Genomic DNA, 26,505 nt, shown 5'->3' with positions numbered 1-26,505 from the left:
TAGTAAATTATTTTTATGGGCCTTTCCAAATAATAGGGGTTATAGTGATTATCTCATGTGATACTTAGGACAACAAAATGAATCCTTCATGAAAAGTATTTATCATGTAATGGGAATTATGGAAAACAAACAACTGTGACATGTTTGTAGTAGTCATGGGCAATGAGTAAAGAGTTTACTTTTTTCTTCTTCCATTTAGCAATTATTATACAAATCAAATCCCTAAAGAAGGAGATCTTCATTTAGAAACACAGGAAGTATATTCTATTGATCCATACAACCCAGCAAGCTAATCAGAAGACAAACTGGTATCTAACGAAATTGAAATATTTTTATTCATTTCTATGTCAAAATGTCTTCAATTTATATTTATCAATTTCACAGTGCTAAATATGTATGGTTCTATTGCACACATCTTTAGTAATCATGCACAGAAATTGCTAACTTATCTACTTCATATTGCCAATTAATGCCCCTGTTTTTTTTTAATTCATTCATCCATTCAACAAATACTAAATACATATCATAATAACTAAGAATAAAACAAAAAAGAAGATGAGAAAAATATTTTGAAGAGAAATAAAGTAGAAAAAGGAGCTAGAGCATGGTAGTTGGAAGAGAAGTTCTCACTAAGAAAATGACATTTGAGCAAAGACTAGAATGAAGGAAGGAGCTAGCCTTATTGGTGGTGGAAGAACATTCCAGAAAGAAAAGCAGGTGCAGAGATCATAAGGTGGTGTGTGCCTTATGTGTTGGAGACACAGCAAGGAGACCAGTGTGGCCTAGTATGGACTGACCAAGGGAGAAAGAGGTAGGGATGAAGTCAGAGAGGTAAGGGGAGGGCAGGGGGAGGTTCATCATATAGAGTATGCTAGGTCATTGTAATGAGCTTGGTGTGTATTCTGAGATGGAAACCAAATGGAGGGTTTTAGGCAGAGAAGAGAATGATCACCTTAACTGCCGTGTGAAGAATTGAGTGTATGAAGCCAAAGGTGGAAGCTAGGGAGGCAATGAGGACTTTATCACAATAATCTAGGTAAGAAGTTGTGAGTGGCTACCAGAAGGCTGGTGAGAAGAGGTCAGCTTCTGCGTGTATTTTTAAGATAGTGACAGGAGGGTTTGCTGACAGTTTGTAAGGCAGAAAGCAGTGATGATGGCAGGGTTTTTTGGCCTGCTGACCAGAAGGATGGAATTGTCATTAATTAGGATGACTGACAATGTGAAAAGGCAGGAGTAGGGAGAAAAACCAGGAGTTTCACTTTGGAGATGTTAGAAATGAGATATCTAATAGGCATCCAAAGAGAAATATCAAGAAGGCAGCTGGGTGTACAAGTCCAAGTCAGAGAATAGGTCCAGGCTCAAGACATAGATATGGGCCGTGTCAGCATATGGATGTATGTAATAATGAGATCAAATAAGATGAGCAAGGGGATGAGAAGGGCTAGGGAAAAGTCCATATGCCAGGCCTTGGGTCCTTCCACATCAGGAGTCATGGAGTATGAGAGGGAACCAACCAAGGGTTGAAGAAGCAACCTCTGATACAGGGGGAAAACCCGAGAGCATGGTGTGGTAGAAATCCTGTGAAGGAAGAAGTTTAAGGAGGAGGGAGTGATCAACTCTGTCAAATGCTGCTGATGGCTCAAGAGCAGTAGTGAATACTGACCACTGTGTTTAGCAGCACAGAATTTGTTGGTGAACTTGATAAGAACCATTTTGGTGAAGAGGAAGGAGGCAAACTCCTGATTGAAGTCAGCTTAAGAGAGAATGAAAGGAGATAAATTGGAGATCTCAACTATAGACACCTCTTTTAAGGAGGTTTTCTACAAAGAGGCACAGATAGAGGGAACAGATGACAAGACTAAGAAGTAAGGTCAAAAGAACTATTCATTAAGAATGGAGACAGCCCCCAGGCTGACATTTCCATATGCTGATGAGAATGATCTAGCAGGAAGGGGGAAATGATGACAGGAATGAAAAGGAAGAATTGCTGGAGCAACATGTGGGTAAGCAAGAAGGGAGCGGATCAAATGCTCCAGTTGTGGGGGCAGAGCTTAGATTGGAGTGTGGCCTCCTTAGCAAGAGAGAAGGCAGAAGGTGCAGGTGTAGACAAAGGCAGGTGGGGAACCGTGATGGCAAATGCATGTGTGAAAGGTCTCTTCTGACAGTTCTGTTTTCTCAGTGGCTAGAAAGCAAAACAATCACCTGAGAGGAAGATTGGGAAAGGAGATGGTAGGGATTTAAGGAGAAAGGAGAAGGCACTAAAGTCACCATGGGGGTTGAAGACTGAATGATGAGGAGTATAGAAAACCTGACAGGCAACATGAAGGGTCCCCCTGAGGTCCCCAGAAGGAGTGGGGGTGAGCATTTGGAGGTCTGCCATGCCCAGCGTTCTGCTGAACGTCTCTCCTGCCTTATCTCAGTTAGCCTTCACTACCGCAGTGAGAGGTATTAGCCCGAGGTGAGCATATAACATCCAAGATGAAAAAAGCAAAGCTAACATATCGGCCACAGTCTCAGGATCAGTAATAGGCAAAGGTTTGAATTCAAGCTCAAATCTGCCTTCAAACTGCTTTCTCCTACATAGTCTATAGAATATAAAGATACCACCTCTGCCCTCCTGGAAATCATTTTAGTACAAAAAAAAAAAAATAGACATATACATGTCATAGTGTAAGAATAAGTACCACAAACAAGATACAGAAAAACTGCTGTGGTCGCTGAGGAAGAAAAGATCACCTGGTGCTGGGGAGTCATGGAAAAGTGAAAGGGAACAGGGGAGACCCGGCCAGAGTGATGTCTAAACCCAAACCACTGGGGGGTCCAAAGTAACGCTAGTACATAAATATTTGTTGAATGAATGCATGAATAAGAATGCGACTCTTGCTTCAATTTCTCCCTCATTTATTATTCTTCGTATTTATCAATATAAACTTTATTATTTGCTTCAGATCGTGTTATCTGAAGAAAGGGGCCTCTTAACAGAATGATAGCTTATAAGAGGCTCTATTCTCTATTGGTTACAGCACTTAGAGTTGGTACATAGAGAACATGAACACTCTCATTATTTAGACTTGGAGTTGCGCCCCTGCTCTTCATGCTGCCTCCTGAACAGAAATTCTCTTTTTCAGCATGCCTTCTTGTTTGGATCCAACTGAACATTGGTTGGGAAGAAATCATTTTAATCTCAGCAAGTCTATGTGTATGGTCTCAGCATCAGTGAAATGACTTCATAAGCTATAACTTCCCATATGCACTTATTCTCAAGCAGAACAAAGAAAGTTTGCTTGATAATAAAGATGGGAGCCCAGTTTCACCGCCACATGTTCTTCAAGGACTTTTTGAAGCCCCGCCTGCGATGGGCCTGGCACCAGGCCATAGCTATAAACACATAACTCCAGAAGTATCACCATTTTAAGGAAAGCACTAGAAAGAGCTATCCTCTTCATCTCGACTCTTCTTTTGCAATCCAGCATACTTACTGTTATCATATACCTCTGGTCATAGTGTGGTTTTAATTATTTAAGCCAAGTAGAGAGCATTTCATGTGGTTATGATGGGCATACTTTTGTTGAGAAATCTAATTTTATTTTAATCGTAGCATCTTGCTCTCATATGTTAAACATTTCACTTTTATTTCCACTTGGTTTGAGGGGGTTTCTCTGCACAATTTTTTTTTCATTATGGGAGTTGAGTTTTAATTGTACGGTTTTGGTGTACAAATTCAGGCTTTGGCTATTTCCTTGGCAGTTCTGGCAGAGCTTTGTTTGGTTCCTTTAAAAATGTGTATAGTAGTCACTCAAATAAATTTTATCTTTTAACAAAAACACTTGCCTTATATGATTTTTTTTCTCCTAGAGTCAATGAACTCTTGTCTTAGGGTTTTTACTTTTATGTTTTTATTTTAATTCCATTTAATTCCTGATTTAACATTTATGCATTCTGGATCTCACCACTTTGTTGTTTTAGCCAATTCTCAACCCACAAACTCAGTTCCCTCATCCTCAAGCTTTTCTCTAGCCAACACCTTTCCCCAGCCCTCTCCCACCACCCTCGAAATCCAGCTGCCAATTTTCCTTGTTCTACCATTTATACTTATTGAGAAAATAAAATCTTGCTCACTGGCTACCACAAATTTCTCTCACCATCTTCTCCTAGACTATGCTGTTTGGCATCTTTGGGTTTTTAAAATATATATAGAACATAAAATCTACCATCTTAACCATTTTTAAGTGTACAGTTCAGAAGTGTTAGGTATATTCACGTTGTTGTCCAAGAGATTTCCAGAACTTTCTCATCTTACAAAGTCGAAATGTTATATCCATTAAACAGTAACTCTACATTCCCCTCTCCCTGCAGCCCCCAGCCAGCAACCACCATTCTACTTTCTGTTTCTATGAACTTGACTACTTTAGATACCTCATATATGTGGAATCATACAGTGTTTGTCCTTCTATGACTGGTTTATATCACTTAGTATAATGTCGGCAAGGTTCCTCCATGTTGTAGCATGTGGAAGAATTTCCTTCCTTTGTCAGGCTGAATACTACCTCACTGCATGTATAGACCACATTTAGTTTATTCATCTGTCAATGGACATGTGGGTTGTTTGCACTTCATGGCTATCATGCATAATGCTGCTATGAATAATGTTGTGCAAATAGCTCTTCATGACACTGCTTTCAATCCTTTCGGAGACATACCCAGAAGTGGGATGCTGTTCAGTATCTTCTATTCATTCATAATCAGTACTGTTTTCATTCCTCTAAATTAATCTGTTTGTTCACCTCAAGCTATCTACTCCATCCTACTTTCATCTCTATTCTCCTTCCTTCTCTTAGCAGATGATGAAAACATCACAGGATAACTCACACAACATCCTCTCCCTCCCCCACTGTCGCTTCACCCAAATACACCTGTCTCCACCCGGTATAGTTTCCTTAGCTTCTGTGAGCCTGGGGACTGTGACAGGGCTAATAGCAGAGAAGGTTGTTGTGAGCCAGGAACTAGACTTCCAAGGAATGATGGGAGAAAGCAAATGTCAGGAGATCGGTACAAAAGAAGTAGTAATGAGTGTGTGTTCTGATAGCATGTGATGTGAGGCTGGGGAGTTGGACTTTCTATTCCCTTTTCCTCAGCCTACTATGCTCTGGCTTCTCCTTCCATTGCTCTCTGGAGAATAACTTAAAAGGACAATATCAGATCCTTGAGAGGATAAATTAAAGAGATGTGATAAGTGATATGATCAAAGTAAATATTTCTTGCAATAGAGTCTTGTGAGATAGCCTCGTGGAAACTGCTGGAAAATGAGAAACATACCTGGCCTTTGGAGCACTGCCCTTTCTTTACTAGTGAGGATAAGAGCTGAGACTTGAGTATGAGGGACAAATGAAGTAAAACCGTATTCTAGAATGTTTGTGTGAGCTGAGGCTATACACGCTGAGTGGTAGAGGTTTGCTGGATTGTGGTCTCCATTAGTGAAGCTGCACTGAGGAGAGGGAGAGTAGTTCTCCACCTTGAGCATCTTTTGCCCACCATGAATCATAGCTATGCACAGAGGAGAAAAGGGCTCACACGTTTACTAAAATATCTGTTATGATACCTTCCCGCCCCTTCCCTTCCTCTCCTCTCTACAGCATGTGACATTTGCAATTACTCCACTCTCCACACAGCTCATTACAACTCTTGCTTTACACACAACTGACTCTGGTTTTATCTAATTTTTAAATCTGGGGTCCTTATCTTAGGGACCACAGACCTCCAAAGGTTCATGGCTAGAACTAGATTTCAGTATAACCCGTTTCCTTTGTAATCCTAGGTACTCTATTTTATGCATTAACAAATTTCTGAGAAGGGGTCCATAGGCTTGACCAAAGAAGCAAAGGGGTCCACCATACACAAAAATATTAAAAACCATGAACCACATCCAAATGTTTCCATCCTGATCTTCCTATCATTTATTCTACATGTTCTCACTTAACAGTTCCTGAGATTTTGACTCTCTTCCACCCATTTCCTTTTCAAAGGGCCTATTGTTTGACTTTTCTGGAAGTCCAGTTTCATAATCAACAAACTATATTCCCAATCTTTTCCTAGAACATTCCCATGCCTCCCTAGCTCTCACTAAAACTCCATCTGTCTCATGCCCAAGTCTTTCTCAGTTAAAAAAAAAAAGTCCTTTGACACTCTCCCTTGCTCAAGTGACCCTCTCTCTCTCTCATATGTTTCTTATTGTAATAAGTTACCTTGTAGCCAAAAACGACTCAGATTTATTCTTTTACAAGCCTGGAGGTCACAAGTCCAAAATGAATCTTACAGGGCTAAAACCGAGGTATTGGCAGGATTGGTTCATTCTGAAAGCTCCAGGGGAGAATCTGTCCCTTGTCTCTTCCAGCTTGTGGAGGTGGCTGTCATTCCTTGGCTCGTGGCAGCAAGTCCCCAATCTCACCTTCAGTTACTACCTTCTCCCGCTCTGATCTAGTGCCTCCCTCCGTAAGGCCCTCTCTGATTACACTGCCCACCCGGATAATCCAGGATCATCTCCCATCTCAAAATCCTTAATTTAATCACATCTGCAAAACCCCTGTTGTCACGGAAGATAACATAGTCACTGGCCTGGGAATTAGGATGTGGACATCTTCCGGGGGCCATTATTCAGCCTACCACACACCCCCCATTTCTCTCATCCTTGAATGCTTAACCCCCTGCTCCAAATTTTTTTATTTCAATAAATAGCACCATCATTCATTTTGAATCCCGAGGCTCACTACTGCTTCCTTTCTTTTCCTCACCACTAACTTTAAGAAAGGAAGTAACCAAAATCCAATGCATGAATAATTTTGTTCATTCTGTCTCCGATTTCTTAATTGCCCACTTAATCTCCAGTCAAACCCACCGTCAAATCTCACCTGGATGATGGCAAAATCCCCTTGCTGGTCAGCCCCATTCACTGTTGTCTTATTCCAATCCAGTCTCCCCGTAGTATAGACAAGTCTATTTTTAAAATGCAAATCTGATTAAGTCACTCTGTTTTAAATTTTTTTTTTCCAATGGCTTGGTATATCTCAATTCAATATAAAGGAATTGGTTCTTCATATTTCCTATACACTGCACATATTGCCCAGAATTGTGGCTTTAACGCAGAAAGCAGGCATTTCGTTCGCTGACTTACCCACGCCGATGCCTGCAAAGGGGGAAAAGTCACGCAGGGGCGTTTGAAAGCTGAGCTGGAAGAATCCACCGCCTTTATCCCGAGCCGCCCATCCTCCGCGTGGACTACATCAAGGAGCCGAAGCATCGCCAAGTTTTGCTCCTGTAGACGGGTCCCTAAGGTGGGAGCCAGTTTCGCTGGAAACGATGCAAATTAGGAGTAAACAAGACCTCGCCCATTAAGGGGAAGCTGCGGTCAAACGCTTCCGTCCTGGCCTCCCCGCCACGCTCTCCAAACTCTGGTGCCGAGTGCTTTGTCTCTCACCTCTTCACCTCGTTCCCTGCGCTTTCCTTCGAGGTCGTACCTGCTTACTCGAGGTGCCTGGGGAGGATGGGAGCGTCTTCTCGGAGGAGCCCGCAACCTCTTGGGCCGCCGGCGCCCCTCCTTTCCTGCTCCGGAGGAACCCTTCTGGCGGTTCTGGTGCTGCTCGCGCTGCGGGAAGCCTGGGGTGAGACGCGGGGCTGGCCTCTCGGGTCCCCAGGGTGGCGCGAGAAGGCAGGTGGGCTCCGGGATCCGCGCTTGTGCCGGGACCCTGGTGGCCTCTGGGTGAGCGTGGAGTTGCCCTCTGCCAGGGGCTTGTGTGGTGCCCGCGCCGGGAGCAGGCAGGTGCTGGGCAAGTGCCGCTGCAAATGCCAGCTTTTGTGTGTTAACAAAGACCTGCAGAGCAGAGCGTTGTGCTGATCCCAGCGAAAGAAAGGGTGGTGGGAAATGCGACTAACTTGGGTTCTTTTTTTTTTTAAATTTTTTATTGTTGTTAATCACCATACGTTATTACATCATTAGGTTTTGATGTAGTGTTCCATGATTCATTGTGGTTCTAATCTTAGCAAGTTCTTAAGTGCGAGGAAAGTTACTACATCTGTCCTGTCCGAGTCTGTTTCCTCTTCTGTGCGGTGGAAACACGGATTTCTACATCGTGGTGGTGGTACTTGAATGGCATAAAGCGCGTCGGGGTCTAACACAGAGCCTGTCACTTAATCAAGTTCTATGCCCCCGCCATTACCTCTGCACTTTGTTCACCAGGGTGTTTGGACAAGCTGTCCCCGGGGGTGCAGTTCTCACCTTAAATTGCCCTGCATCAGACTGAATTCACCCCACTCACACCCCAAACCACCACAGCCACTTACTGAAAGCCTTCATTAACACAAATCCCATGGCAGCACTTGGGGTCAGAAGGGTGAGGGAAGCTCCGGACCCTTCCGGAGCCCTCGCTGTAACTAGCTGCAGACAGAAGGGAAATGTACAGGTGTTTCCACAGTGTGACATTTTAGTCATGTGGAGTACAAAATAACACCCGTTACAACCATTTGGAAAGTTTGTGGTGACATCTTCCCTTCCTTCCTTCTTTCCTTTTAAATAGGTAAACATCTTCATTTAGAATCCTTCTCTTACTTTTGGCCTTCCAAGAAGTCTTCTTAGTTGCTTGGACTCATTGGTAACATCTTAGTAGAAATGATAGTCTTAACTGTTTTTGTCCGGCCTCTTCTTGACAACTGATTTTGTTCTCCACTGTCACTAGACATTACGCATTCATTATTTGATTGTGCCTTCTGTTCTAAGAGAGGAAGGAACAAGGAAAAACCAAGTTTCCACAAGAGTTGTTATTAAGCGTCTGCCTTCTGCTCAGGTCATGATCCCAGAGTCCTGGGATCGAGTCCTGCATCCGGCTCCATGCTCCTGCTTCTCCCTCTGCCTGCCATTCCCCCTGCTTGCTCAGTCTCTCTCTCTCTCTTTTTCTCTCTCTGACAAGTAAATAAATAAAATCTTTTTAAATAAGTAATTAATATTTTATCTCCTTAGACATTGTAACCTGTCAGGTGAAGAAACGTGATAAAACCTAAAGTTTTATTTTCAGAAGAGAGGCATGCCAAGTAAATTAAGGAATCTATTGTCAATGCTTAGAAATGTTTGTGGACCTCTTGAGTATCTGGTCCTCTTCTTACTGGAATGTTAATTGCAAAAATATGTATGTATTTACTAAGGTTATCATAATAAGTTCAAAATGTAAAACAGCTAAACTATCTAGTAATTTACTTGCCAAAGGAATGCAGACACAGGAAGTGCTGACGGAGCGCTGACCAACTTTGGACTTGATGAGAGAGCTGTGTCTTCAAGGTGCATGCATACGGAAGTTGGGTGGTGGGGTTTTGTGAAATCTCCTTAATTGGGAGGCCAGGGTTCTGTTTTTTTTCAGCCTCTGCTACTTAGTAGCTATGGGCCTCCGGCCGAGCAAGTCAATAAATTCCCTGAGTTTCAGTGTCCGTGTATGTAAAATGAACATAATTGACATCCGGCCATCTGAGAGGATTATTGTGAAAAGCAAATGAGGTAGTGTACGTGACAGTGTTTCGAAACCTGAAAATCCCCACAAAGATCTATGAAACCATGAGTAGGAGGTTCCCTCAAGAGAGTATAAAGGCCACCGCATGACTGAAAAGGGGGACATCTCAGCTTCAGTGATCAGAGAAGCCTGAGTGGGAAGGAGCATGGATTTAGCAACGCTTAAGGAGTGAATCCAGAAATGCTGGGAAGGCTGATTCACAGCGGTAGTTATTTCACACAAATTGGCCCCTAGAGCCAACTAGGACCGTGTAGAATATAGGGCAGCCTCTGGCGCCCTCACTTGGTCCTTGGGTGAGATCCACTCTGTTACCCAGCTGTATAAAGACGCAAGATAGAAAGGAGGGAAAGGCCAGTGGCTTTATGTGATTGGCCACCTATTTCGGTTCACATATGCTCAGATGAGCAGATATATGGTTTATATTACCTGGTTTTATCTAACATAACCTTTATGATTGGACAAGTAACTTCAAAGTTTTTCTGCATAGAAACAGAATGAAGATAATTCTAATAGGGCCAACTTAAGCAAACAAGAAAAAGGCATAGCTGACAACACCTGCCACCCACACACATCCAGGCTCTTCTTTGTCAGAGACATGAGGAGGCGGAAACATTGTCAGTCTAATCACCAGTGACCAAAGACAAAAACAAAAAAATTCAGAAAGTACCAAGACTAGTTGAAATGATAGCTTTACATCCACTATCATGAACAGGGAAACTCATTGTGACTATTTTGTCCTTGTAGATGTTAATAAATGAACATATTAAATCATCATGATTAGCAAAGCATTTGAAATGTTTATTTCATCTCTATCATATTTTTAAAATTTCTATTTATATATAATACATGATATTACATGTGTTTATAAATACAAAATTATTAAATATAGATATTTAAATATATTTAATATTTTACTATACATAATATACATATATATTTAATATTTTACTATACATAATATTTTACTATACATAATATGTTATATGTATACATTACATTATATTTATTTAGATGAAAGGATATATTACAATTTGTTATACAATTAACATATAATTGCATTATGTATTATATATAATAGCTTTATAAGCTATATAATATGCATATAATTTAATATATAGTATTAAGTTGGTATAGTTTATGTGTTTTATAATTTATAATATATATTAATCTGTAAAATACATTATATAATATGTATTGTAATATAACAAATTAATATGTTATATATAACATACCAAATTATATATTAGAATACATATTATAGATTAAATTAGATTATATACTATACCAAATATAATATATAGTATACTAATATCATGAATATATAAAGATTTTTAAACATTAAATATAAATATATAAAATTTTTGAAAGCGTATGCTCTTTTTTTCTTTAACTGATAGAGGTATTTAAATAAAGCACTTGCAGATCTTTTCATAAAAGAGTAGAATAGGCAGAATGGAGAGCAGAGTGTACTCCAGGTTGATGGTTTATGTTTGAACAGGACGTGGAAATAATAATGAGTAAATTGTGCTTCTAGCACAGAATAAATCCATCTGCTTTGAATGGAAAGTTTGAATCGGGAGTATTTCCAAGTGGACTGTGTCACCCAAGACAAAGACCACAATGAGATGACAATATACACGCATTAGAAGAGCTAAAATGTTAAAAATTGTCCATGCCAAGTGTTGGCAATAAGAGGAAGTAACTGGGATCACTGCCTTGGAACCACTTTGGACAGCAGTTTGGCAGTTTCTTAAAGCGCTAAACACAAATGTATCATATGACTGAGCATTTTACTCCTAGGTATTGACTCAAGAGAAATGAAAGCATCTGACCACACAGAGACACGGGCATGGATTTTCATAGTGGCTTTATTTGTATTAGCCAACAACTGGAAACAATCCAAATGACATTCAACAGCCAAAAGGCAAACTAAATTAAGGGATATTTGTACAACTGAGTATCATCCAGCAAAAAAAGAAATAATTTTTTATATATGCAACAACCTGGATGAATCTCAAAATAATTATTCTGTGTAAAAGCTAGACCAGTAAAAGGGAAAAAAAGTACAAATCAAGTGAATTGGATTATATGAAATTCTAGAAGGTCAAATCAATCTGTAGTAAGGAGATCCCTTAGAGAAAAGGGTAGAGAGAGGGGTACTATAAAGCAAAATGAGGAAACTGTTGGAGGCGTGATGGAAATGTTTGTTATCTTGATTGTGGTAATGGTTTCATGGTGCACACATACGTCAAGTTCATCAAACTGTATACTTTAAATATTTTTCAACTATTGTATTTAATATAAAGCTATGCAGAAGTGTTTCTTTAAGTAAACTATGGTAGGCCTTGAGTTCATGGAGTTCACATTAACATATTTCTTATAATTTGAGGGATTGGGAATGAAGGAGGAAAAGAAAACCAGATCAAGCTTTCTGTAGTGAAGGCTCATATGTTCCTTTCTATTTAGGCTATTGTCCCAATTTACGTTTTTTACTTTTACCTCACAGTTAGTAGGTAGAAGACAGTAGGTTCAAGTCCCAGTCTCTATGAATCCAGTTTCTAACACTATACACAGTTACCTTTTGTACTAGTTTCTTATTGCTGCGGTAACAAATTACCACACACTTAATGGCTTACAACAACAGAAATTTATTCTGTTACAGTTCTGGAGGTCAAATTCTCAGATAGGTCTGGAGGGCTGTGTCTCTTCTGGAGGCTCCAAGGGAGATTAGGTTTCCCTGCTCTTTCCTCTTCCAGAGGCTGCCTGCATCCTTTGGCTCATGGCCGCCTTTCTCTACCTTCAAAGCCAGCACTGGAGCATCTTCAAATCTCCTTCTTCTGTCATTGATCCTTTGTGTCCCTCTTTTAAGAACCATTGTGATTACATTTAGGGCCCATCCGGATAATCCAGGATAATCACCCCATCCCAAGATTCTTAATTTAATCACATCTGCAGAGCCCTGGTGCCATATTAGGTAACATTCACAGGCTCCGGGGATTAGTGCATGGATGTCTTTGGGAGCTCCTTGTTTAGGCAACCACACATTTCTACAGATTTTCAAAATCTTAGCTGAGCCTGCTGAGGGAATCTATTACCATTAGGGTCCAGCTTAGTAGCAAATGTCTGTAGCCCAGCAAGCAGCCGACAGTGTGTACATTGAATGTGACTAACGGGAGCATAAAATATATGTAGAATTTAAAGACAGAATCATGATAGAACAAAAGACAGGAAGGAAGTAAACGGAGTTAGCATTTTCTATGGTTCTTGCATTGCTGGGGAATGATAATTGTTCATTGCACATTAACATGGTAAGGATGCATGTTATCTTTAAAGGAGCTGTAAAAGAACATGTAACAAATAATCTAATAAGAGGAAATAACAATAGGGACTCCTGGGTGGCTCAGTCGTTTGAGCATCTGACTCTTGATTTAGGCACAGGTCATGATCTCAGGGTTATGGGATGGTGCCCCAAGTCATGCTCAGCACAGAGTCTGCTTGAGATTCTCTTTCACCTTCTCCCTCTGCCCCTCCCCCTGCTCAGGCTTTCTCTCTCTAAATAAATAAATAAAATCTTTTTTAAAAAAGGAAAAAACAACAAAATACTAAATACAATTCATAATCAAATTGAAGGCAAAATAGAAGAGAATAAAGAACATAGGAAATGAAGAACAAATAAAAATCAAATAGTAAGATGATAGATCTAATCCTAAATACATCAACAATTATAATAAACATAAATAGACAATTCCACTTTAAAGACAAAGATTAGCAGAGTGCTGCATTTCCCAAACTGTGGGCTGGTGTGCCCTGGGAGCCTCCAGGATCTCATAGGAGACCTATGGGCTATTTTAAATTTTTGGTGGGAACAGCCATACTTGGTATCTCTCAGATACTGTGCTCCCCATAGCTCCTGGCTACATTCGATTGCAAGAGATTCCTTTTATTTTATTTTTTTCGGTAGGTTCCTCTTAATGACAACAAATCTTTGCAAAACTGGGTTTTTAGCAGAGTGACTGTGATAAAGTCTCAAATGAAAATTACTGTAGAATAAGAAATGAGGTGGTGGTTTACAATTCAATTCTAAGGTTTAAGAAATTGAGCAGTGCTCCACATCCCATTATTAAGAATTGTGGACAGGGTCACCTGGGTGGCTCAGTTGGTTAAGTGGCTGACTTCAGCTCGGGTCATGATTTCAGGTCCCTGGGATCAAGCCCTGCATTGGGCTCTGCACTCAGAGGGGAGTCTGCTTGAGATTCTCTCTCTCTTTCCCTCTGCCCCTCCTCCCACTCATGCAGGCTCTCTCCCTCGTTCCCTCCCTCAAAATAAAGGAATAAAGCTTAACAATAAAATCAAAAGCTCATTTCTAAGATCATTACTAAGAGAAGCAATTATTTTAACATTGTTAAGGTGTTCTTTTTCTTTGATCACATCTGTGAAGCATACTGGAGAAAAAGAGGAAGGAGAGTAGAAGTTTCTCCATTAACTTGGATGTCACTGTGGTCTTGGCCTCCAGGTCAGTGCAAAGCCCCGGAACAGCTTCCATTTGCCAAGCTTACTCATCTGACTGACGAGTATGAGTTTCCCATTGGGACATCTTTGAAGTATGAGTGCCGCCCTGGTTACCACAGGAGAGTATTCTTTATCACCTGCCTACCCAACTCAGTCTGGTCAAGCGCTGACAACATCTGTCAACGTAAGTAACTCTGGACAGAGAACTCCTCTGTGTCAATCAAACATCCATAAGAGCTGATTCAATTGTTCAGATCTTGGAACTAAGACACCTATGACTTGTTAAGTTTGCCTCAAGTAGAGCACATGTGAGAGTGATTCTTTCTGTCACATCTTCCTACCCCTCTGTCTTGCTGGCACCTTCATTACAAGTCCATTTCATGAGAAATGACCATCACAAGGCACGATGCAGGGAAAATCTCCATTCAGTAGGAGTTTCCCATTGTCACCACTGAAACTAGGTCATATGACTCAGAAAAGGGAAGAAAAGTGTAGGTGGGAAGAGAATCCCAGACTTTGAGATCTTTGACTTACACTGGTTGAATGACAAAAGAATCACTTTGCTAATAAGTGAAGTCTACATTTATCTGGGAGACACAATACCAGGATCAGATAGATTTGGAGGGGCGGTCTTTTTTGAAAGGTGAGCTTAGTAAGTGGCTGACCCTGAGGCAGTCTTGTAAGTTTCTTTCTTCAAATGCCTTTCAGTAAGCTCCAGCCAGGCTGGGGCCTTATGTACTTACTGAGAGAAGTTCGGAGTGTTCTATACCCAGTCCCCAAATTCTGCTTCTCTCCTATAGGTAAATCATGTGGAACTCCTGCAGAACCCTTAAATGGCAAAATGACCGTAAACAGAGACACCCGGTTTGGATCAACCGTTAATTATGCCTGTAATGAAGGGTGAGTTGGCAGCAGCATCACTTGGGATGACAGTTCCAGAATTGTAGCACCAATCTCTAAACAAGAGTCTTAGAAAATCTACCTGTCCATTCAATGAGACTTCTAAGTAGAGGCGATGGCTTGAATTCAGGTATTTAACTACATTTGAAATGACTACACAAATATTTGAAAAATAGGAAAAACCTGTATCTGTGCTAGAAACTTGGGGGTGGGGAGGAATGATACCTATTGCGCACCAAATTAATGCACCTAAAACCTAAAATAGGAAGGACCGGCTCTCTAAAGAAGCAAATGGAGCAGACATTAGTGGATCTGTGCATATATTCTTACCCCAAGGCAACAAGAGCTGGAGATGGTAGACTCAGAAGTGGGAAAGAGTGACTTGTTTAGGATGATGGAGCCAAGGTGGTGGAGAGGCAAATCTTGATTGCTATAGCCCCTCTCCAGAAATGCACACAGTGCAGAAATTTGCTGTGGGCATATTGTTGGCTTATCCTTAAGGGATATAACCAATTCAGGAAAGAAGTAGGGAGACTGCTTTATCTTATACCTTAATTTTGCTTTGTTTTTATTCTTTATGGCTTACTTAAAAGACATATAAAATAAATAAGTGATCATTAAAAATAGGAATAACAATAAAGTGAACTTCAGTGTATACGCTATCCACCTTAGGAAACACTGCTAGTACCTTAGAAGCCTATGTGCCTTTCCCAGTTCCCATTCCTCCATCTCCAGGATCTCTCTGGAAATCACCATCCTGAAGTCTGTGTCGTTCACTCCCTTGCATTTGTTTGCCATTTTCTCCCATACATAGTCCTACTCAGTTTAGATTTAGCTTTACATATTTTGAGCTTTATATAAATGGCATGATATTATATGCACTTCTCGGCAACTCGCTTTTCTATGGAACATTTTGTTTCTGACAATTATCCATGTGGCTATGGTTAATTCATTGTTGCTTGGGATAGCATTTCCTTGAATGGATATACAACAATTTACTTTTTCTTGGTTGTTATATTTGGATTGTTTCTCATTTCTTTTCCTATGTTTTGTTTTGGCTATCATAAGCATTCTCAATATAAATACACATGTCTCCTGGTGCCCATGTGGAAAAGTTTCTCTAGGACAGTGGTTTTCACACTAATTTTGCTATGATCCACAGCTAAGAAATATGTTTTACAATATATATACACACTCACACACATACACATCACACACACATTTATATAAATTAAAGTATCAAAAACTTCTCACCATTTCTAATCAACATTGTACTGCAGTTTCAAACCAGGACAATTCATCATGAAAAGGAAACAAAAGGCATCCAGATTGGAAGGAAGAAGTAAAACAATCTCTGTTTGCAAATGATGTGTTTTGTATAGAAAATCCTAAGGAATGCACGCACACACACACACACCCAGAAAACCCATTACAGCTAATAGATAGTTCAGCAAGATTCAGGATATCAGATCAATATTCAAGATTAAATTGCATTTCTATACACTAACAATGAACACTCTGAGAATGAAATTAAGAAAACAATTCCCCTTACAATAACATCAAAAAGAATATAATAACTTCAAAATAAACTGAACCAAAGAAATGTAAGATTATACACTGAAGATTATGAAACATTGTTGAAAACAAAATCAAAGAGGATCTAAATAAATGGAAACACATCCCATATTCTGAGATTGGATGACTTAATATTGTTGACATTGCAACAATATTGAATATTATAGAATTATAGAATATTGATCTCACCAAATTGATGTGCAGATTTAATACAATGCCTATAAAATTCCAGCATCCTTTGGCAGAAATCAACAAGCTGATCCTAAAATTCTTATAACAATGCAAGGCACCCATACAGTCAAAACAATCTTGAAAAAGAAGAATTCTCACTTTCAAACCTTACTCTAAACCTACAGCCATGAAGAATGTGTGTTACTGGCATAAGGACAGATGTATAGATCAGTAGAATAGAATTGAGAATCCAGAAGTAAAGCCATACACTTATGATCAACTCTTTTTCAGCATAGGGTGCCAGGACAATCCAATGGTGAAAGAACAGTCTTTTCAACAGTCTTTTGTGTGTACACTTAGAGTCCTATTATATATTTAATATAACTGCATTGCTTTTTTATTATTTACCCACTCTGTTTATAAACAATCTTTTTACTTTTTACTTTGCTGTATCAGTATGTGTTAGGTGAGTCTCTGATAAACAACTTACAGTTAGATTTTCTTCATCCACTTTGATAATCTCTGCCTTAGAACTAAAGAGTTTAATCCATTTGCTTTTAATGTAACTACTAATATTTAAAATTAATGTCTACTGTCTTATTTTGTGTTTTCTATTTATACTATATTTATGTTTTCACACTTCCTTCACTTTGGTGTTGATTAGGTTTTATATTCTTTTTCCATTATTTCCTTCAATAGTTTAGAAATGAGGGTCTCTATTTCTATTAGTTTAGAAGTTACCCTGGAAATTGTAACTTGTATCCTTTAAAAATTCTAAAGTTAATCACTACGTTTATCTCCCTCCATGCAATACACGATGTAAGAAAATTTTAACAAATTTGAATTTCCAAATATATTCAATAGTACATTGAATTTCTGTAATCACATTTATTTATGAATTTGTGTAATAAATATAGAAAGCTAGAAGTTAAGGGAAAAAATTAAAGGGCTAGCATTGTAGTCAAATGACTCAATCTTGACCTAAAAAATGAAGAAGACAAGTTCATATGTATCTTAATGGATTTAACCCAGTAGGATACTAATTTTTAAATATAATTTCCAACTGAACAGACAAGTATAGAAAAATTAATCTATTTAGGAGAAGGGCAGCTGATGTCCTTGTTATATGTAATATCTCTTTATACAAAAGACTGTAAGATTGACTCTAAGCCCCAGTTACCCAAAGTATGGCTCACAGACCAGCAAGGTCAGCATCTCCTGGGCGCTTGTTAGAACTGCAGAATCTTCACACCTACTGAATCAGAACTGCATTTTCACGTGATCCCCAGGTGATTTCGATGCACATAAAACTTTTGAGTAGGCCTGCCCTAAACTAGAACTATGCTAATTTCTATAAGGTAGAGTTTGGGTAATTTTGTTTTTCATTACTGGGAGTTTCTGTACCTCTCACTTTTGACTACGGTGTATACGTATTAACTTTTGTAATCACAGTTCAGAGAGGTATTACTAGAACTTCCAGTTCCAGGACAAGATGGGCAGACTCACTTTTCCCTGAGTCTCTCTCTACATGTAACTAAATACCCTAGAAACTATTCAACACGCAAGCATAAAAGGACTTGGAAAGGTGGAAAGAAGATGGACTGGGGGTCCACAGAACTTAAAGAATGACACAGTAGTGAGGTCCCTGGATTTTCTTTTTATCTCTCAGACTGGGTGCTGGAAAGGAATGTAACCCCAAATAGTCAACAAGCAGCAGAGACAGAGGAAGAGGGAAGCCTGTTCTCTCGTCATAGGACTGGGAATAGGGAAGCGCAATGAGGATGTAGTGGGAAGACACATTGATGGCTCTAGTGACCCAATCTGCCCACATGAACAGCATAAGCAGAAATCAGCGGTGGGGACTGGGAGTCTACCCTTCTCATGTCCACAGCCCTGGGAAGCAGCAGGTCCCAGTCCACCAGCAGTTGTATCAATGGGAAGACCTGGCCTTTAGTCTCAATGACAATTTTACTTCCTGCCCCATACTAGCCAGCAGCAGGGGGCCCTATTCTGCCTGCAGTGACAGTGTCAACAGAGCTCAGGTGGTGACACCTAGGCTTCAAGCCTGCAGTAAGAGGTCCCTTCCACTCACACCACGGATGCCAGAAGACCCAGTGTCCCAGCCCTCCACACAGCAGAAGAACACATTGCAAGCCCAACGTCTCTTGATCCTACACCCATGGCAGGGAGCCACCAACCCAGCAGCAGAAGGGAAACCATGTTCAGAGTTTCTGGATCCTCCATCCAGTAGGAGAAAGCCTCCTACACCCATGTCTCCTGGTTCTACGCCCAGCAGCAAAATGCAGCCCAGATAGATGCTTCCCATGCCTGGTGGCAACAACACAAATGAAGGGGGAACTCCACCCTCCCCAGATAGCCAGAGAAGGCCAGAGAGGTTACTCTCCATCGTAAGTCCCAACATCTCCCATTCCTCACTAGTGACACCAGGCAGTTCAAAGAAGCACCTCCACTGTCTACAGGCAGCATTATCAGGGATGCATTGGGAATTTAAGTGGAGCCATGAGAATGAAGCACCAGAATAGCACTGCAAGAGTGGAAAATTAAATGGTCATTGGAACCAAAGCCCACAAAAGTAGGCCAGAATCTACACACTACCCTAAAGAGGGTGATTACACGCTAAAATAGATTTAAATAAGATCAAGAGTGACTTAACATCACATCCAATAGATACAATAGAAAATCACGTCACATCAAGAACCAGGGAAATCACAACTCAACTGAGAAAAGATAATCCACTGATGCCAGTACCAAGAGGAAGGAGATGTTGGAACTCTCTAACGAAGATTTTAAAGCAGCCATCATAAAATCACTTCAGTAAGTAATTACAATTTCCCTTGAAAAAAATCTTAGAGGCAACCAGAAAGAAAGGACATGCTGCTTATAGGGGAACACAATTTGAATGGTGGTGGATTTATTATCTGAAAATATGGAGACCAGAAGGAAGTGGCCCACCTAGTTCAAGTACTGAAAGAAAAGAACTTACTAACTGTGAATTTTGTCTCTGTAAAAATAGTAATTGCATACCTGGAATAAATCCCAGTTGGTCATTGTATATGATCCTTTTTATATACTGCTGGACTTGATTTGCTACGGTTTATTGAAGATTTTTTTAGCATCTCTAAAATATTAGCAAATCAAACCCAACAATGCGTTAAAAGAACTGCATCCAATGACCACAGTGGAAATTACTCCAGGTATGCAGGATGGATTCAACATTCAAAAATCAATCAATGTGATCAACTCTATAAATAGGCTAAAGAAGACAATGTATATTCTCCTATCAATTGACTCAGAAAATGCAGTTGGCAAAATCCAATACCAACCAGTTCATGACACAAACTCACAGCAAGTTAGGAATAGAATTAAACAAGTCTGAAATCAAGGTGTCAGCAGGTTGGTTCCACTGGGAGCTCTGAGGAAGAATCCATTTCATGCTTTTCTCCTCGCTTCTGGTGGTTGCCAGCTGTCCTTGGCATTCCTTGGCTATAAACACATCGCTCCTGTCTCTGCCTCTGTTCTCACATGGCTTTACCTCTGTATGTGTTAACATTGTCTTCCCTCTGTCTGTCTCCTTGTCCAAATTTCCTTCTTCTTCTGAGGACACCAGTCATTGGATTAGGACCCAGGCTAATCTGGCAGGACCTCACCTTAACTCTGTTATATCTGCCAAGACCTTATTTCCAAAAGAAGTCAGATTCTAAGGTTTCAGGACAGAAATTTGGAGGCACAGTATTGAATCCGGCATGGACATGAACAGACATTTCACTGAAGAGAATATATCGATGGAAAGTAAGTACATGAAAAGATATTCAGCTTCATTAGCCATTAGGAAAATGCAAATTAAAACAACAATAGAACAATACCACACACATATCTGAGTTGCTAAAGTACAACCTAGTGAAAACATCAAATGCTAGCATGGATGTAGAGGAACTGGATCACTCATTCATTGCTGATAGGAACATAAAATAGTAAACCCACTCTGGAAAACAGAAATGAGCTATCAAGCCATGGAAAGACATGGAGGAAACATAAAAACATTTTACTAAGTGAAAGAATCCAATCTGAAAAGGCTAAATACTGTATGATTCCAGGAAGGTGGCATTCTGGAAAAGAAAATACGGATTAAAAAGATTGGTAGTTGCCGGATGTTGGGAGGAGGGAGAGAGGAATAGGCAGAGCTCAGAAGATGTTGAGGGCAGTGAAACTACTCCGTGTGATAGATACCGTAAGGGTGGATACATGTCATTATATATTTGTCCAAACCCATAGAGTGTACAACACCAAGAGTGAACCCTAATGTAAACTATGGACTACAGGTGATAATGATGTGTCAGTGTAGGTTCATCAGTTGCAACCAACTCTACCACTCTGGTGGGGGCTGTCGATAATGTGGGAAGGTATGCATGTGTAGGGAAAGGGAGTAATATGGTAAATCCCTGTTATCTTCTGGTCAATATTACTGTGAACCTAAAACTGCTCTTAAAAATAGCCTGTATAAAAAATTGAATAGATGTAAGTACACTTACCTACACACACAATTTAGTACAAACAAAACTGAGGAAGTTTGAATAAAATTGGTGAATCATACCTATGTTGATATCCTGGTTTTAATATTCTACAGTAGTTTTACGAGACATTATGAATGGGGAATGAAGTGAGAATTTCTGCCTTTAACATTTTAAATATGAAATCTGTGTTCAACTTTTTTCATTCTGCTTGGATTTCCTTTGGTTCTAGTTTGATGAATCGTAAACACTTTAGGTTTAAACAAAAACGTAGCTTAAAGTAATAAAGAGGAGAGAGCCCATTCAGCTTAGAAGCCATGAAGAAAAAATTGAAGCCCAAATAAAGACATACAATTTGGGAAAGAGATAGTATGATGACAAAAGGAAATTGTCCTTCTGAATTCTCCAAGACTGCAATCTCTTGTAAGTAGCAATTTAAGTAGGAAAATGAACAGGGAAAATAACATTCATTCTTCTTTCCCTCTAGATACCGACTTATTGGTAAGACCTCGATTGCATGCATCATCTCAGACAATACTGTTGTCTGGGATAACGATCCACCTATTTGTGAGAGTGAGTTGAAATATCCTTTCCTATTACCTTTACCAATAGAGTCTAAGTTTCCCCCTAAAGTTCTACAAACCTTAATTGAATTCCTTTTGTGCATTCTATCCCTCAATACCTGCGGGGTTTCTGGCAACTCTTTCCTTAGGTTTTTCCTTATCTTGTGCCTTTTCTGAATCTGGGGACTTAAATGCATAAAAGCCTTCAAACTTTAGTTTTCCTTCAATTAATTCAGAATTATGTTGATTGTGCCCCCAGTATAACAATCATTCTGCTTGGCAAATTAGTCAAGATTTTTTTAAGGTGATACTCTCAAAGGTTGGTGAAGCTGTTGATGAATCAACATGTTCACATACTTAGAGTTCCACAAAACCTCTTGAAAGGCACCATGTACCATAAGCCTGATAATGGGCATATATATGTTGACCCACTTCTTGCTATTTATACTTGGGAAATAAACACAGATTTTTCCTAGGAGTTCACTAGAAACTTTTCATTGCTTCATTCTTTTAAGAGCAAAAATTTTAAAGTAACCTAAATGTTTCCAACTATGGTTTGGAAAATACCAGAAGGAAAGAGTCATGTTAAAAATGACTATAGAGAGGGCGCCTGGGTGGCTCAGTTGGTTAAGCGACTGCCTTCGGCTCAGGGCATGATCCTGGAGTCCCTGGATCAAGTCCCGCATCGGGCTCCCTGCTCAGCAAGGAACCTGCTTCTCCCTCTGACCCTCCCCCCTCTCATGTGCTCTCTCTCTCTCGTTCTCTCTGTCTCAAATAAAAAAAAAAAAATCTTTAAAAAAAAAATGACTATAGAGAATTCCCTAAGAAACAAAAATAGAGCCATGCAGAATTAGAAGAAATACATCCAGGGGCACCTGGGTGGCTCAGTCTGTTAAGTGTCTGACTCTTGATCTCAGCTCAGATCTTGATCTCAAGGTTGTGAGTTTGAGCGCCATGTTGGGCTCCACATGGGGTGAGGAGCCTACTTAAAAAAGAAGATGAGGAGGAGGAGGAAGACAAAGAAGGAGGAGGAGGGGGAGGAGGAGGAGGAGAAGGAGAGGAAGAAGAAGAAGGACAAGGAGAAGAAGCAGAGGAAGAAGAGAGGAAGGAGGAGGAGAGGAAATGCATCCATACAGTGGAATGTTATTCAGCTAAAAAAGACAAAAACAAAAAAACAAACAACATGATGTCATGGAGATGCAATTAATGACATATACAGATGTTAATTATATACTTTTATGTGAAAAAAATAGATGACAAAACAGTACTCTGGCTGGATCTCTTTATTTAAAGATAATATACCTATACCTATTCCTGTATTTTCATCTTTATTTCTAATTTTGTAACGCTTCCTCTATCTAATCTTCGGTGAATGGCTTCAAGCCTCTTTGGTGAAGGTGGGAGGAAACTTTCGCTATACGTTTTGGCTGTGTAGCAGCCCGCTTTCTCAAGAAGATCCCATCTCCTATTTATTTGAGCTGCGCTGGATCTATCCATGGGCCCTCAAGTCTGGGAATTGCTTAACGAATAATCATAACTTTGCTGCTATAATATCATTTATTTAAAAAACCATTTAAGAAAAACCATTTCTTGTATATCACAGTGGAATAGTATAATACTCATAAATCAGGTGACAGTATTGTGGGTCTCATTTCAAGGCGTTGTGTTCCACTGGTGATTTATCACACTGTTTTCATTACCATAGCATTTTATTAAGAGTTGATATCTGGTGATATAGACTCTGACCGTGCACTTCTTCCAAGATTTACTTGGTGATTCTTGGCCCTTTGCATTTCCAGATAAAATTTAGAATCAGCCTGTCAGTCTCCACACAAACAGTCCTACCCAAATTTGGACTGGCTTTCTATTGACTCCATAGGTCAATGTGTGGGCCATTAACATATTTCCATTTTTGAGTTTTAAATTCATGAACACGATATATTTCCCCATTTTTGAAATCTTCTTTAATTTCTCTCAATACTATTTGCCAATTTACATTATAGAAAATAATGTAAACATGGAAATGTAATATTGGAGAATGTAACATTTCCTAATTGTTTCTTAAATATGCAATCCTTTCACCTTGGATCCAGCAATCTTGCAAAATTTCCTTATAAAAGCAATAGTTTATCCGTATATTCTTTTGGATATGCTGCATAATCATGTCATTGATAAATAATTATCCTATGTTTTAATCCTTTTATTTCTTGTATCTTTTATTTATTTCTCTTGCTTGACTGCATTGGCTAGAACCTCCAGTATAATGTTGAGTGGAAGAGATGATAATGAGGTTTTTTTTGAGTTTTTATTTCTTTATTTGAGAGAGAACACAAGCAGGGGGAGTGGCAGAGGAAGAGGGAGAAGTAGGCTCTCTCCTGAGCAGGGAACCTGATGTGGGGCTCAGTCCCAGGACCCTGGGATCATGACCTGAGCTGAATGAAGGCAGACGCTTAACCGACTGAGCCTCCCAGGCACCCTTGATAATGAGTTTTTGATAGTCAATATAAAGCGTGCTGTTTACTGAAGGTTTTTGGGAGATATTCTTTATCTGATTAAGGAAATTCTCTTTTATACTTAACTTGCTAAAAGATTTATCATGAATGTGTATTCTAATTTATCACTGTGGATCTATTGAGATGACCATATCCTGTTTCTCCTTCACTGTGTTAATTTTTGTAGTTTTATATGTATTTCAAAAGACATTATTGTTGTTTTTATAAAAATAGTATTTATTTATACTTATCCTCATGTTAACTATTTCCGTTATACGTCCTCCATAATTGCAGTTCTATCAGTTCTTTATAACACCATTTTCCTTCAATCTAAAAAAATGATCTTTTAGCATTTTTGTATTGTAGGTCCTCTGGCGATAGATTCTTTAAACATTTTTCTAAGTATGGCTTCTTTAAAAGTTATCATCTCTTTTTCTGGCTGCTTTTCCCAAATTGATTGCTCTTGATTTTTTACAATAATACTATGATGTGCCTGGGTAAAGTTGTTGTTTTTTTTTTGTTTTTTTTTTTTTTTGTATTTGTATTGCTCGAGTTTGTATGGTTTCTTGAATCTGTGGTTCAATGATGATTTTCATCGGTTTTGGAAAATTTTCAGTCATTACTTCAAATGTTCATGCTCTGATATCTCTCTCTGCTCATTGTGGGAATTCACTTACACATGTGGTAGGCCTTGTCCTTCTAGCCTATAAGTCTATTACTCTTTTTGCTGTATTTCTGATTCTTTTGTCTCTCTGTGTTTTATTCTGGGTATTTCCTTCTGTCTTAGCTTCCAATTCATTGATTTTTATTAAACTGTGTCTGACCTGCTGTTAATTCTATCAGGTTCTTAATTTCAGTAACTGTACTTTACAATGATAAGAACTTGTATTTGGTTCCTTTCAAAATTTGCCCTGTTGTTTTTGTTTCTAGTTCTCACCAAAAATTTAGTTTTTGTATATTTTGTCCTTGAAGAGAGAAACATAACTCCCTCTCCCACTCCCCCTGCTTGTGTTCCTCTCTCGCTGTGTCTCTGTCAAATAAATAAATGAAATCTTAAAAAAAAAATCTATTTTAAATCCATGAGCAAAAACTCCAATATCTGGGGCCCTAATGGTTCAGTTTCTATTGTCAGTGATTCTGCTGACTCTTCTTCATGTGATTTTATCTCTTTTGAGTACCGTGTGATCCTTCACTGTATGTGTGGAATTTTATTGGAAACCTTTCTGCAGAAATGAATTCAAGGTCTTAGATGACGAACCTTCTTCAGAAAGGATTCTTGTTGTTATTTCTTCAGAAAGGTGGGGGCACGCGCAATGTGGGACCACTTTCACTAAGTTTCAGACACTGTTATTTTTCCGGGCCACCTACATACTTGCAGAACAACTGCAGTAATCTTGAGTCCCAGGACCCATGGCTTTGAGGTCCCAGGACACATCCGAAGGTGTTAGCATGGCTTCCACGTTGCAAGACCTGGACTCCACTTTTTGTTCCTTGATTCCATGAGATGATCAAAAGTCTATTCGCCACTCAGATGCGCCCTCCTGGTTCAGCTCACCTTCCAGCAGAAAAGCAGCCTACATGCCTGACTCTCACCTGGATTTTTATCTCCTGTCAGATCATGGTCCAGTAATGCATCCCTAGTTTATTAGCTTTCTAATGCACTCACAGATACATTTTATAATTTATCTAGCATCTATAGTCTTTCTTGGGGGAGGAAATGGAGGTAGAGTGATGTCTGATTTAAATTATTAAGATTACCCTTACCGGAAGGAGAAGCCTCCTTAAGAATTTTTATTTTCATTTATTGTTTTAAAGATTGATTGATTTTTTTCTTTTTTTATTATTTTTTTAAAGATTTGATGTATTTATTTGACAGAGAGACAGCGAGAGAGGGAACACAAGCAGGGGGAGTGGGAGAGGGAGAAGCAGGCTTCCCGCGGAGCAGGGAGCCCGACGCGGGGATGGATCCCAGGACCCGGGGATCACGACCCCAGCCAAAGGCAGACGTTTAATGACTACCATCCAGGTGCCCCTGATTGATTTACTTTTTAAGGAGAGAGCGAGCGGGGGTGGAGAGAGTGGGCGGAGGGAGAGAGAATCCTCAAGCAGACTCCCCTCTGAGCACGTCACACAACGTGGGGTTCAGTCCCAGGACCGTGAGATCATGACCCAAGTGGAAACCCAGAGTTGGATGCTTAGATGGCTGAGTCACCCAGGA

At 39.6% G+C, this 26,505-nt stretch overlaps 2 protein-coding genes across 10 annotated transcripts in view; both read left to right on the top strand.

Annotated features, from left to right (window-relative positions):
* Positions 1 to 26,505, top strand: part of CR2 (complement C3d receptor 2) — a 436,172-nt gene that overhangs the window by 28,631 nt on the left and 381,036 nt on the right. For 6 of the 8 annotated variants that reach the window (XM_081824899.1, XM_081824907.1, XM_081824902.1 and 3 more), the window contains 2 exons: positions 200 to 308; positions 3,129 to 3,824. The exons of 1 other annotated variant lie outside the window; for it this stretch is intronic. In XM_081824899.1, coding sequence (XP_081681025.1) covers positions 200 to 293 — 94 coding nt within the window. In that variant the 3' untranslated portion in view covers positions 294 to 308; positions 3,129 to 3,824. Of the gene's footprint in view, positions 1 to 199; positions 309 to 3,023; positions 3,825 to 26,505 lie in introns of those variants that run through there. One more of the 8 variants, XM_081824898.1, reaches the window with a different exon arrangement.
* Positions 7,429 to 26,505, top strand: part of LOC145722327 (complement receptor type 1-like) — a 60,446-nt gene continuing 41,369 nt past the window's right edge. The window contains exons 1-4 of one of the 2 annotated variants that reach the window (XM_081824909.1): positions 7,429 to 7,655; positions 14,062 to 14,241; positions 14,858 to 14,957; positions 21,720 to 21,805. In XM_081824909.1, the coding sequence (XP_081681035.1) occupies positions 7,538 to 7,655; positions 14,062 to 14,241; positions 14,858 to 14,957; positions 21,720 to 21,805 (484 nt within the window). In that variant the 5' untranslated portion in view covers positions 7,429 to 7,537. The remainder of the gene's footprint in view (positions 7,656 to 14,061; positions 14,242 to 14,857; positions 14,958 to 21,719; positions 21,806 to 26,505) is intronic. The other variant, XM_081824908.1, reaches the window with a different exon arrangement.

This window comes from Leptonychotes weddellii, chromosome 6 (assembly GCF_054177405.1).
Source record: "Leptonychotes weddellii isolate Sample4059 chromosome 6, ASM5417740v2, whole genome shotgun sequence".
In the NCBI taxonomy this organism is placed as follows: Eukaryota; Metazoa; Chordata; class Mammalia; order Carnivora; family Phocidae; genus Leptonychotes; species Leptonychotes weddellii.
Note: the sequence above shows the minus strand (reverse complement) of the source record. Positions and strands in the feature narration are given on the sequence as shown.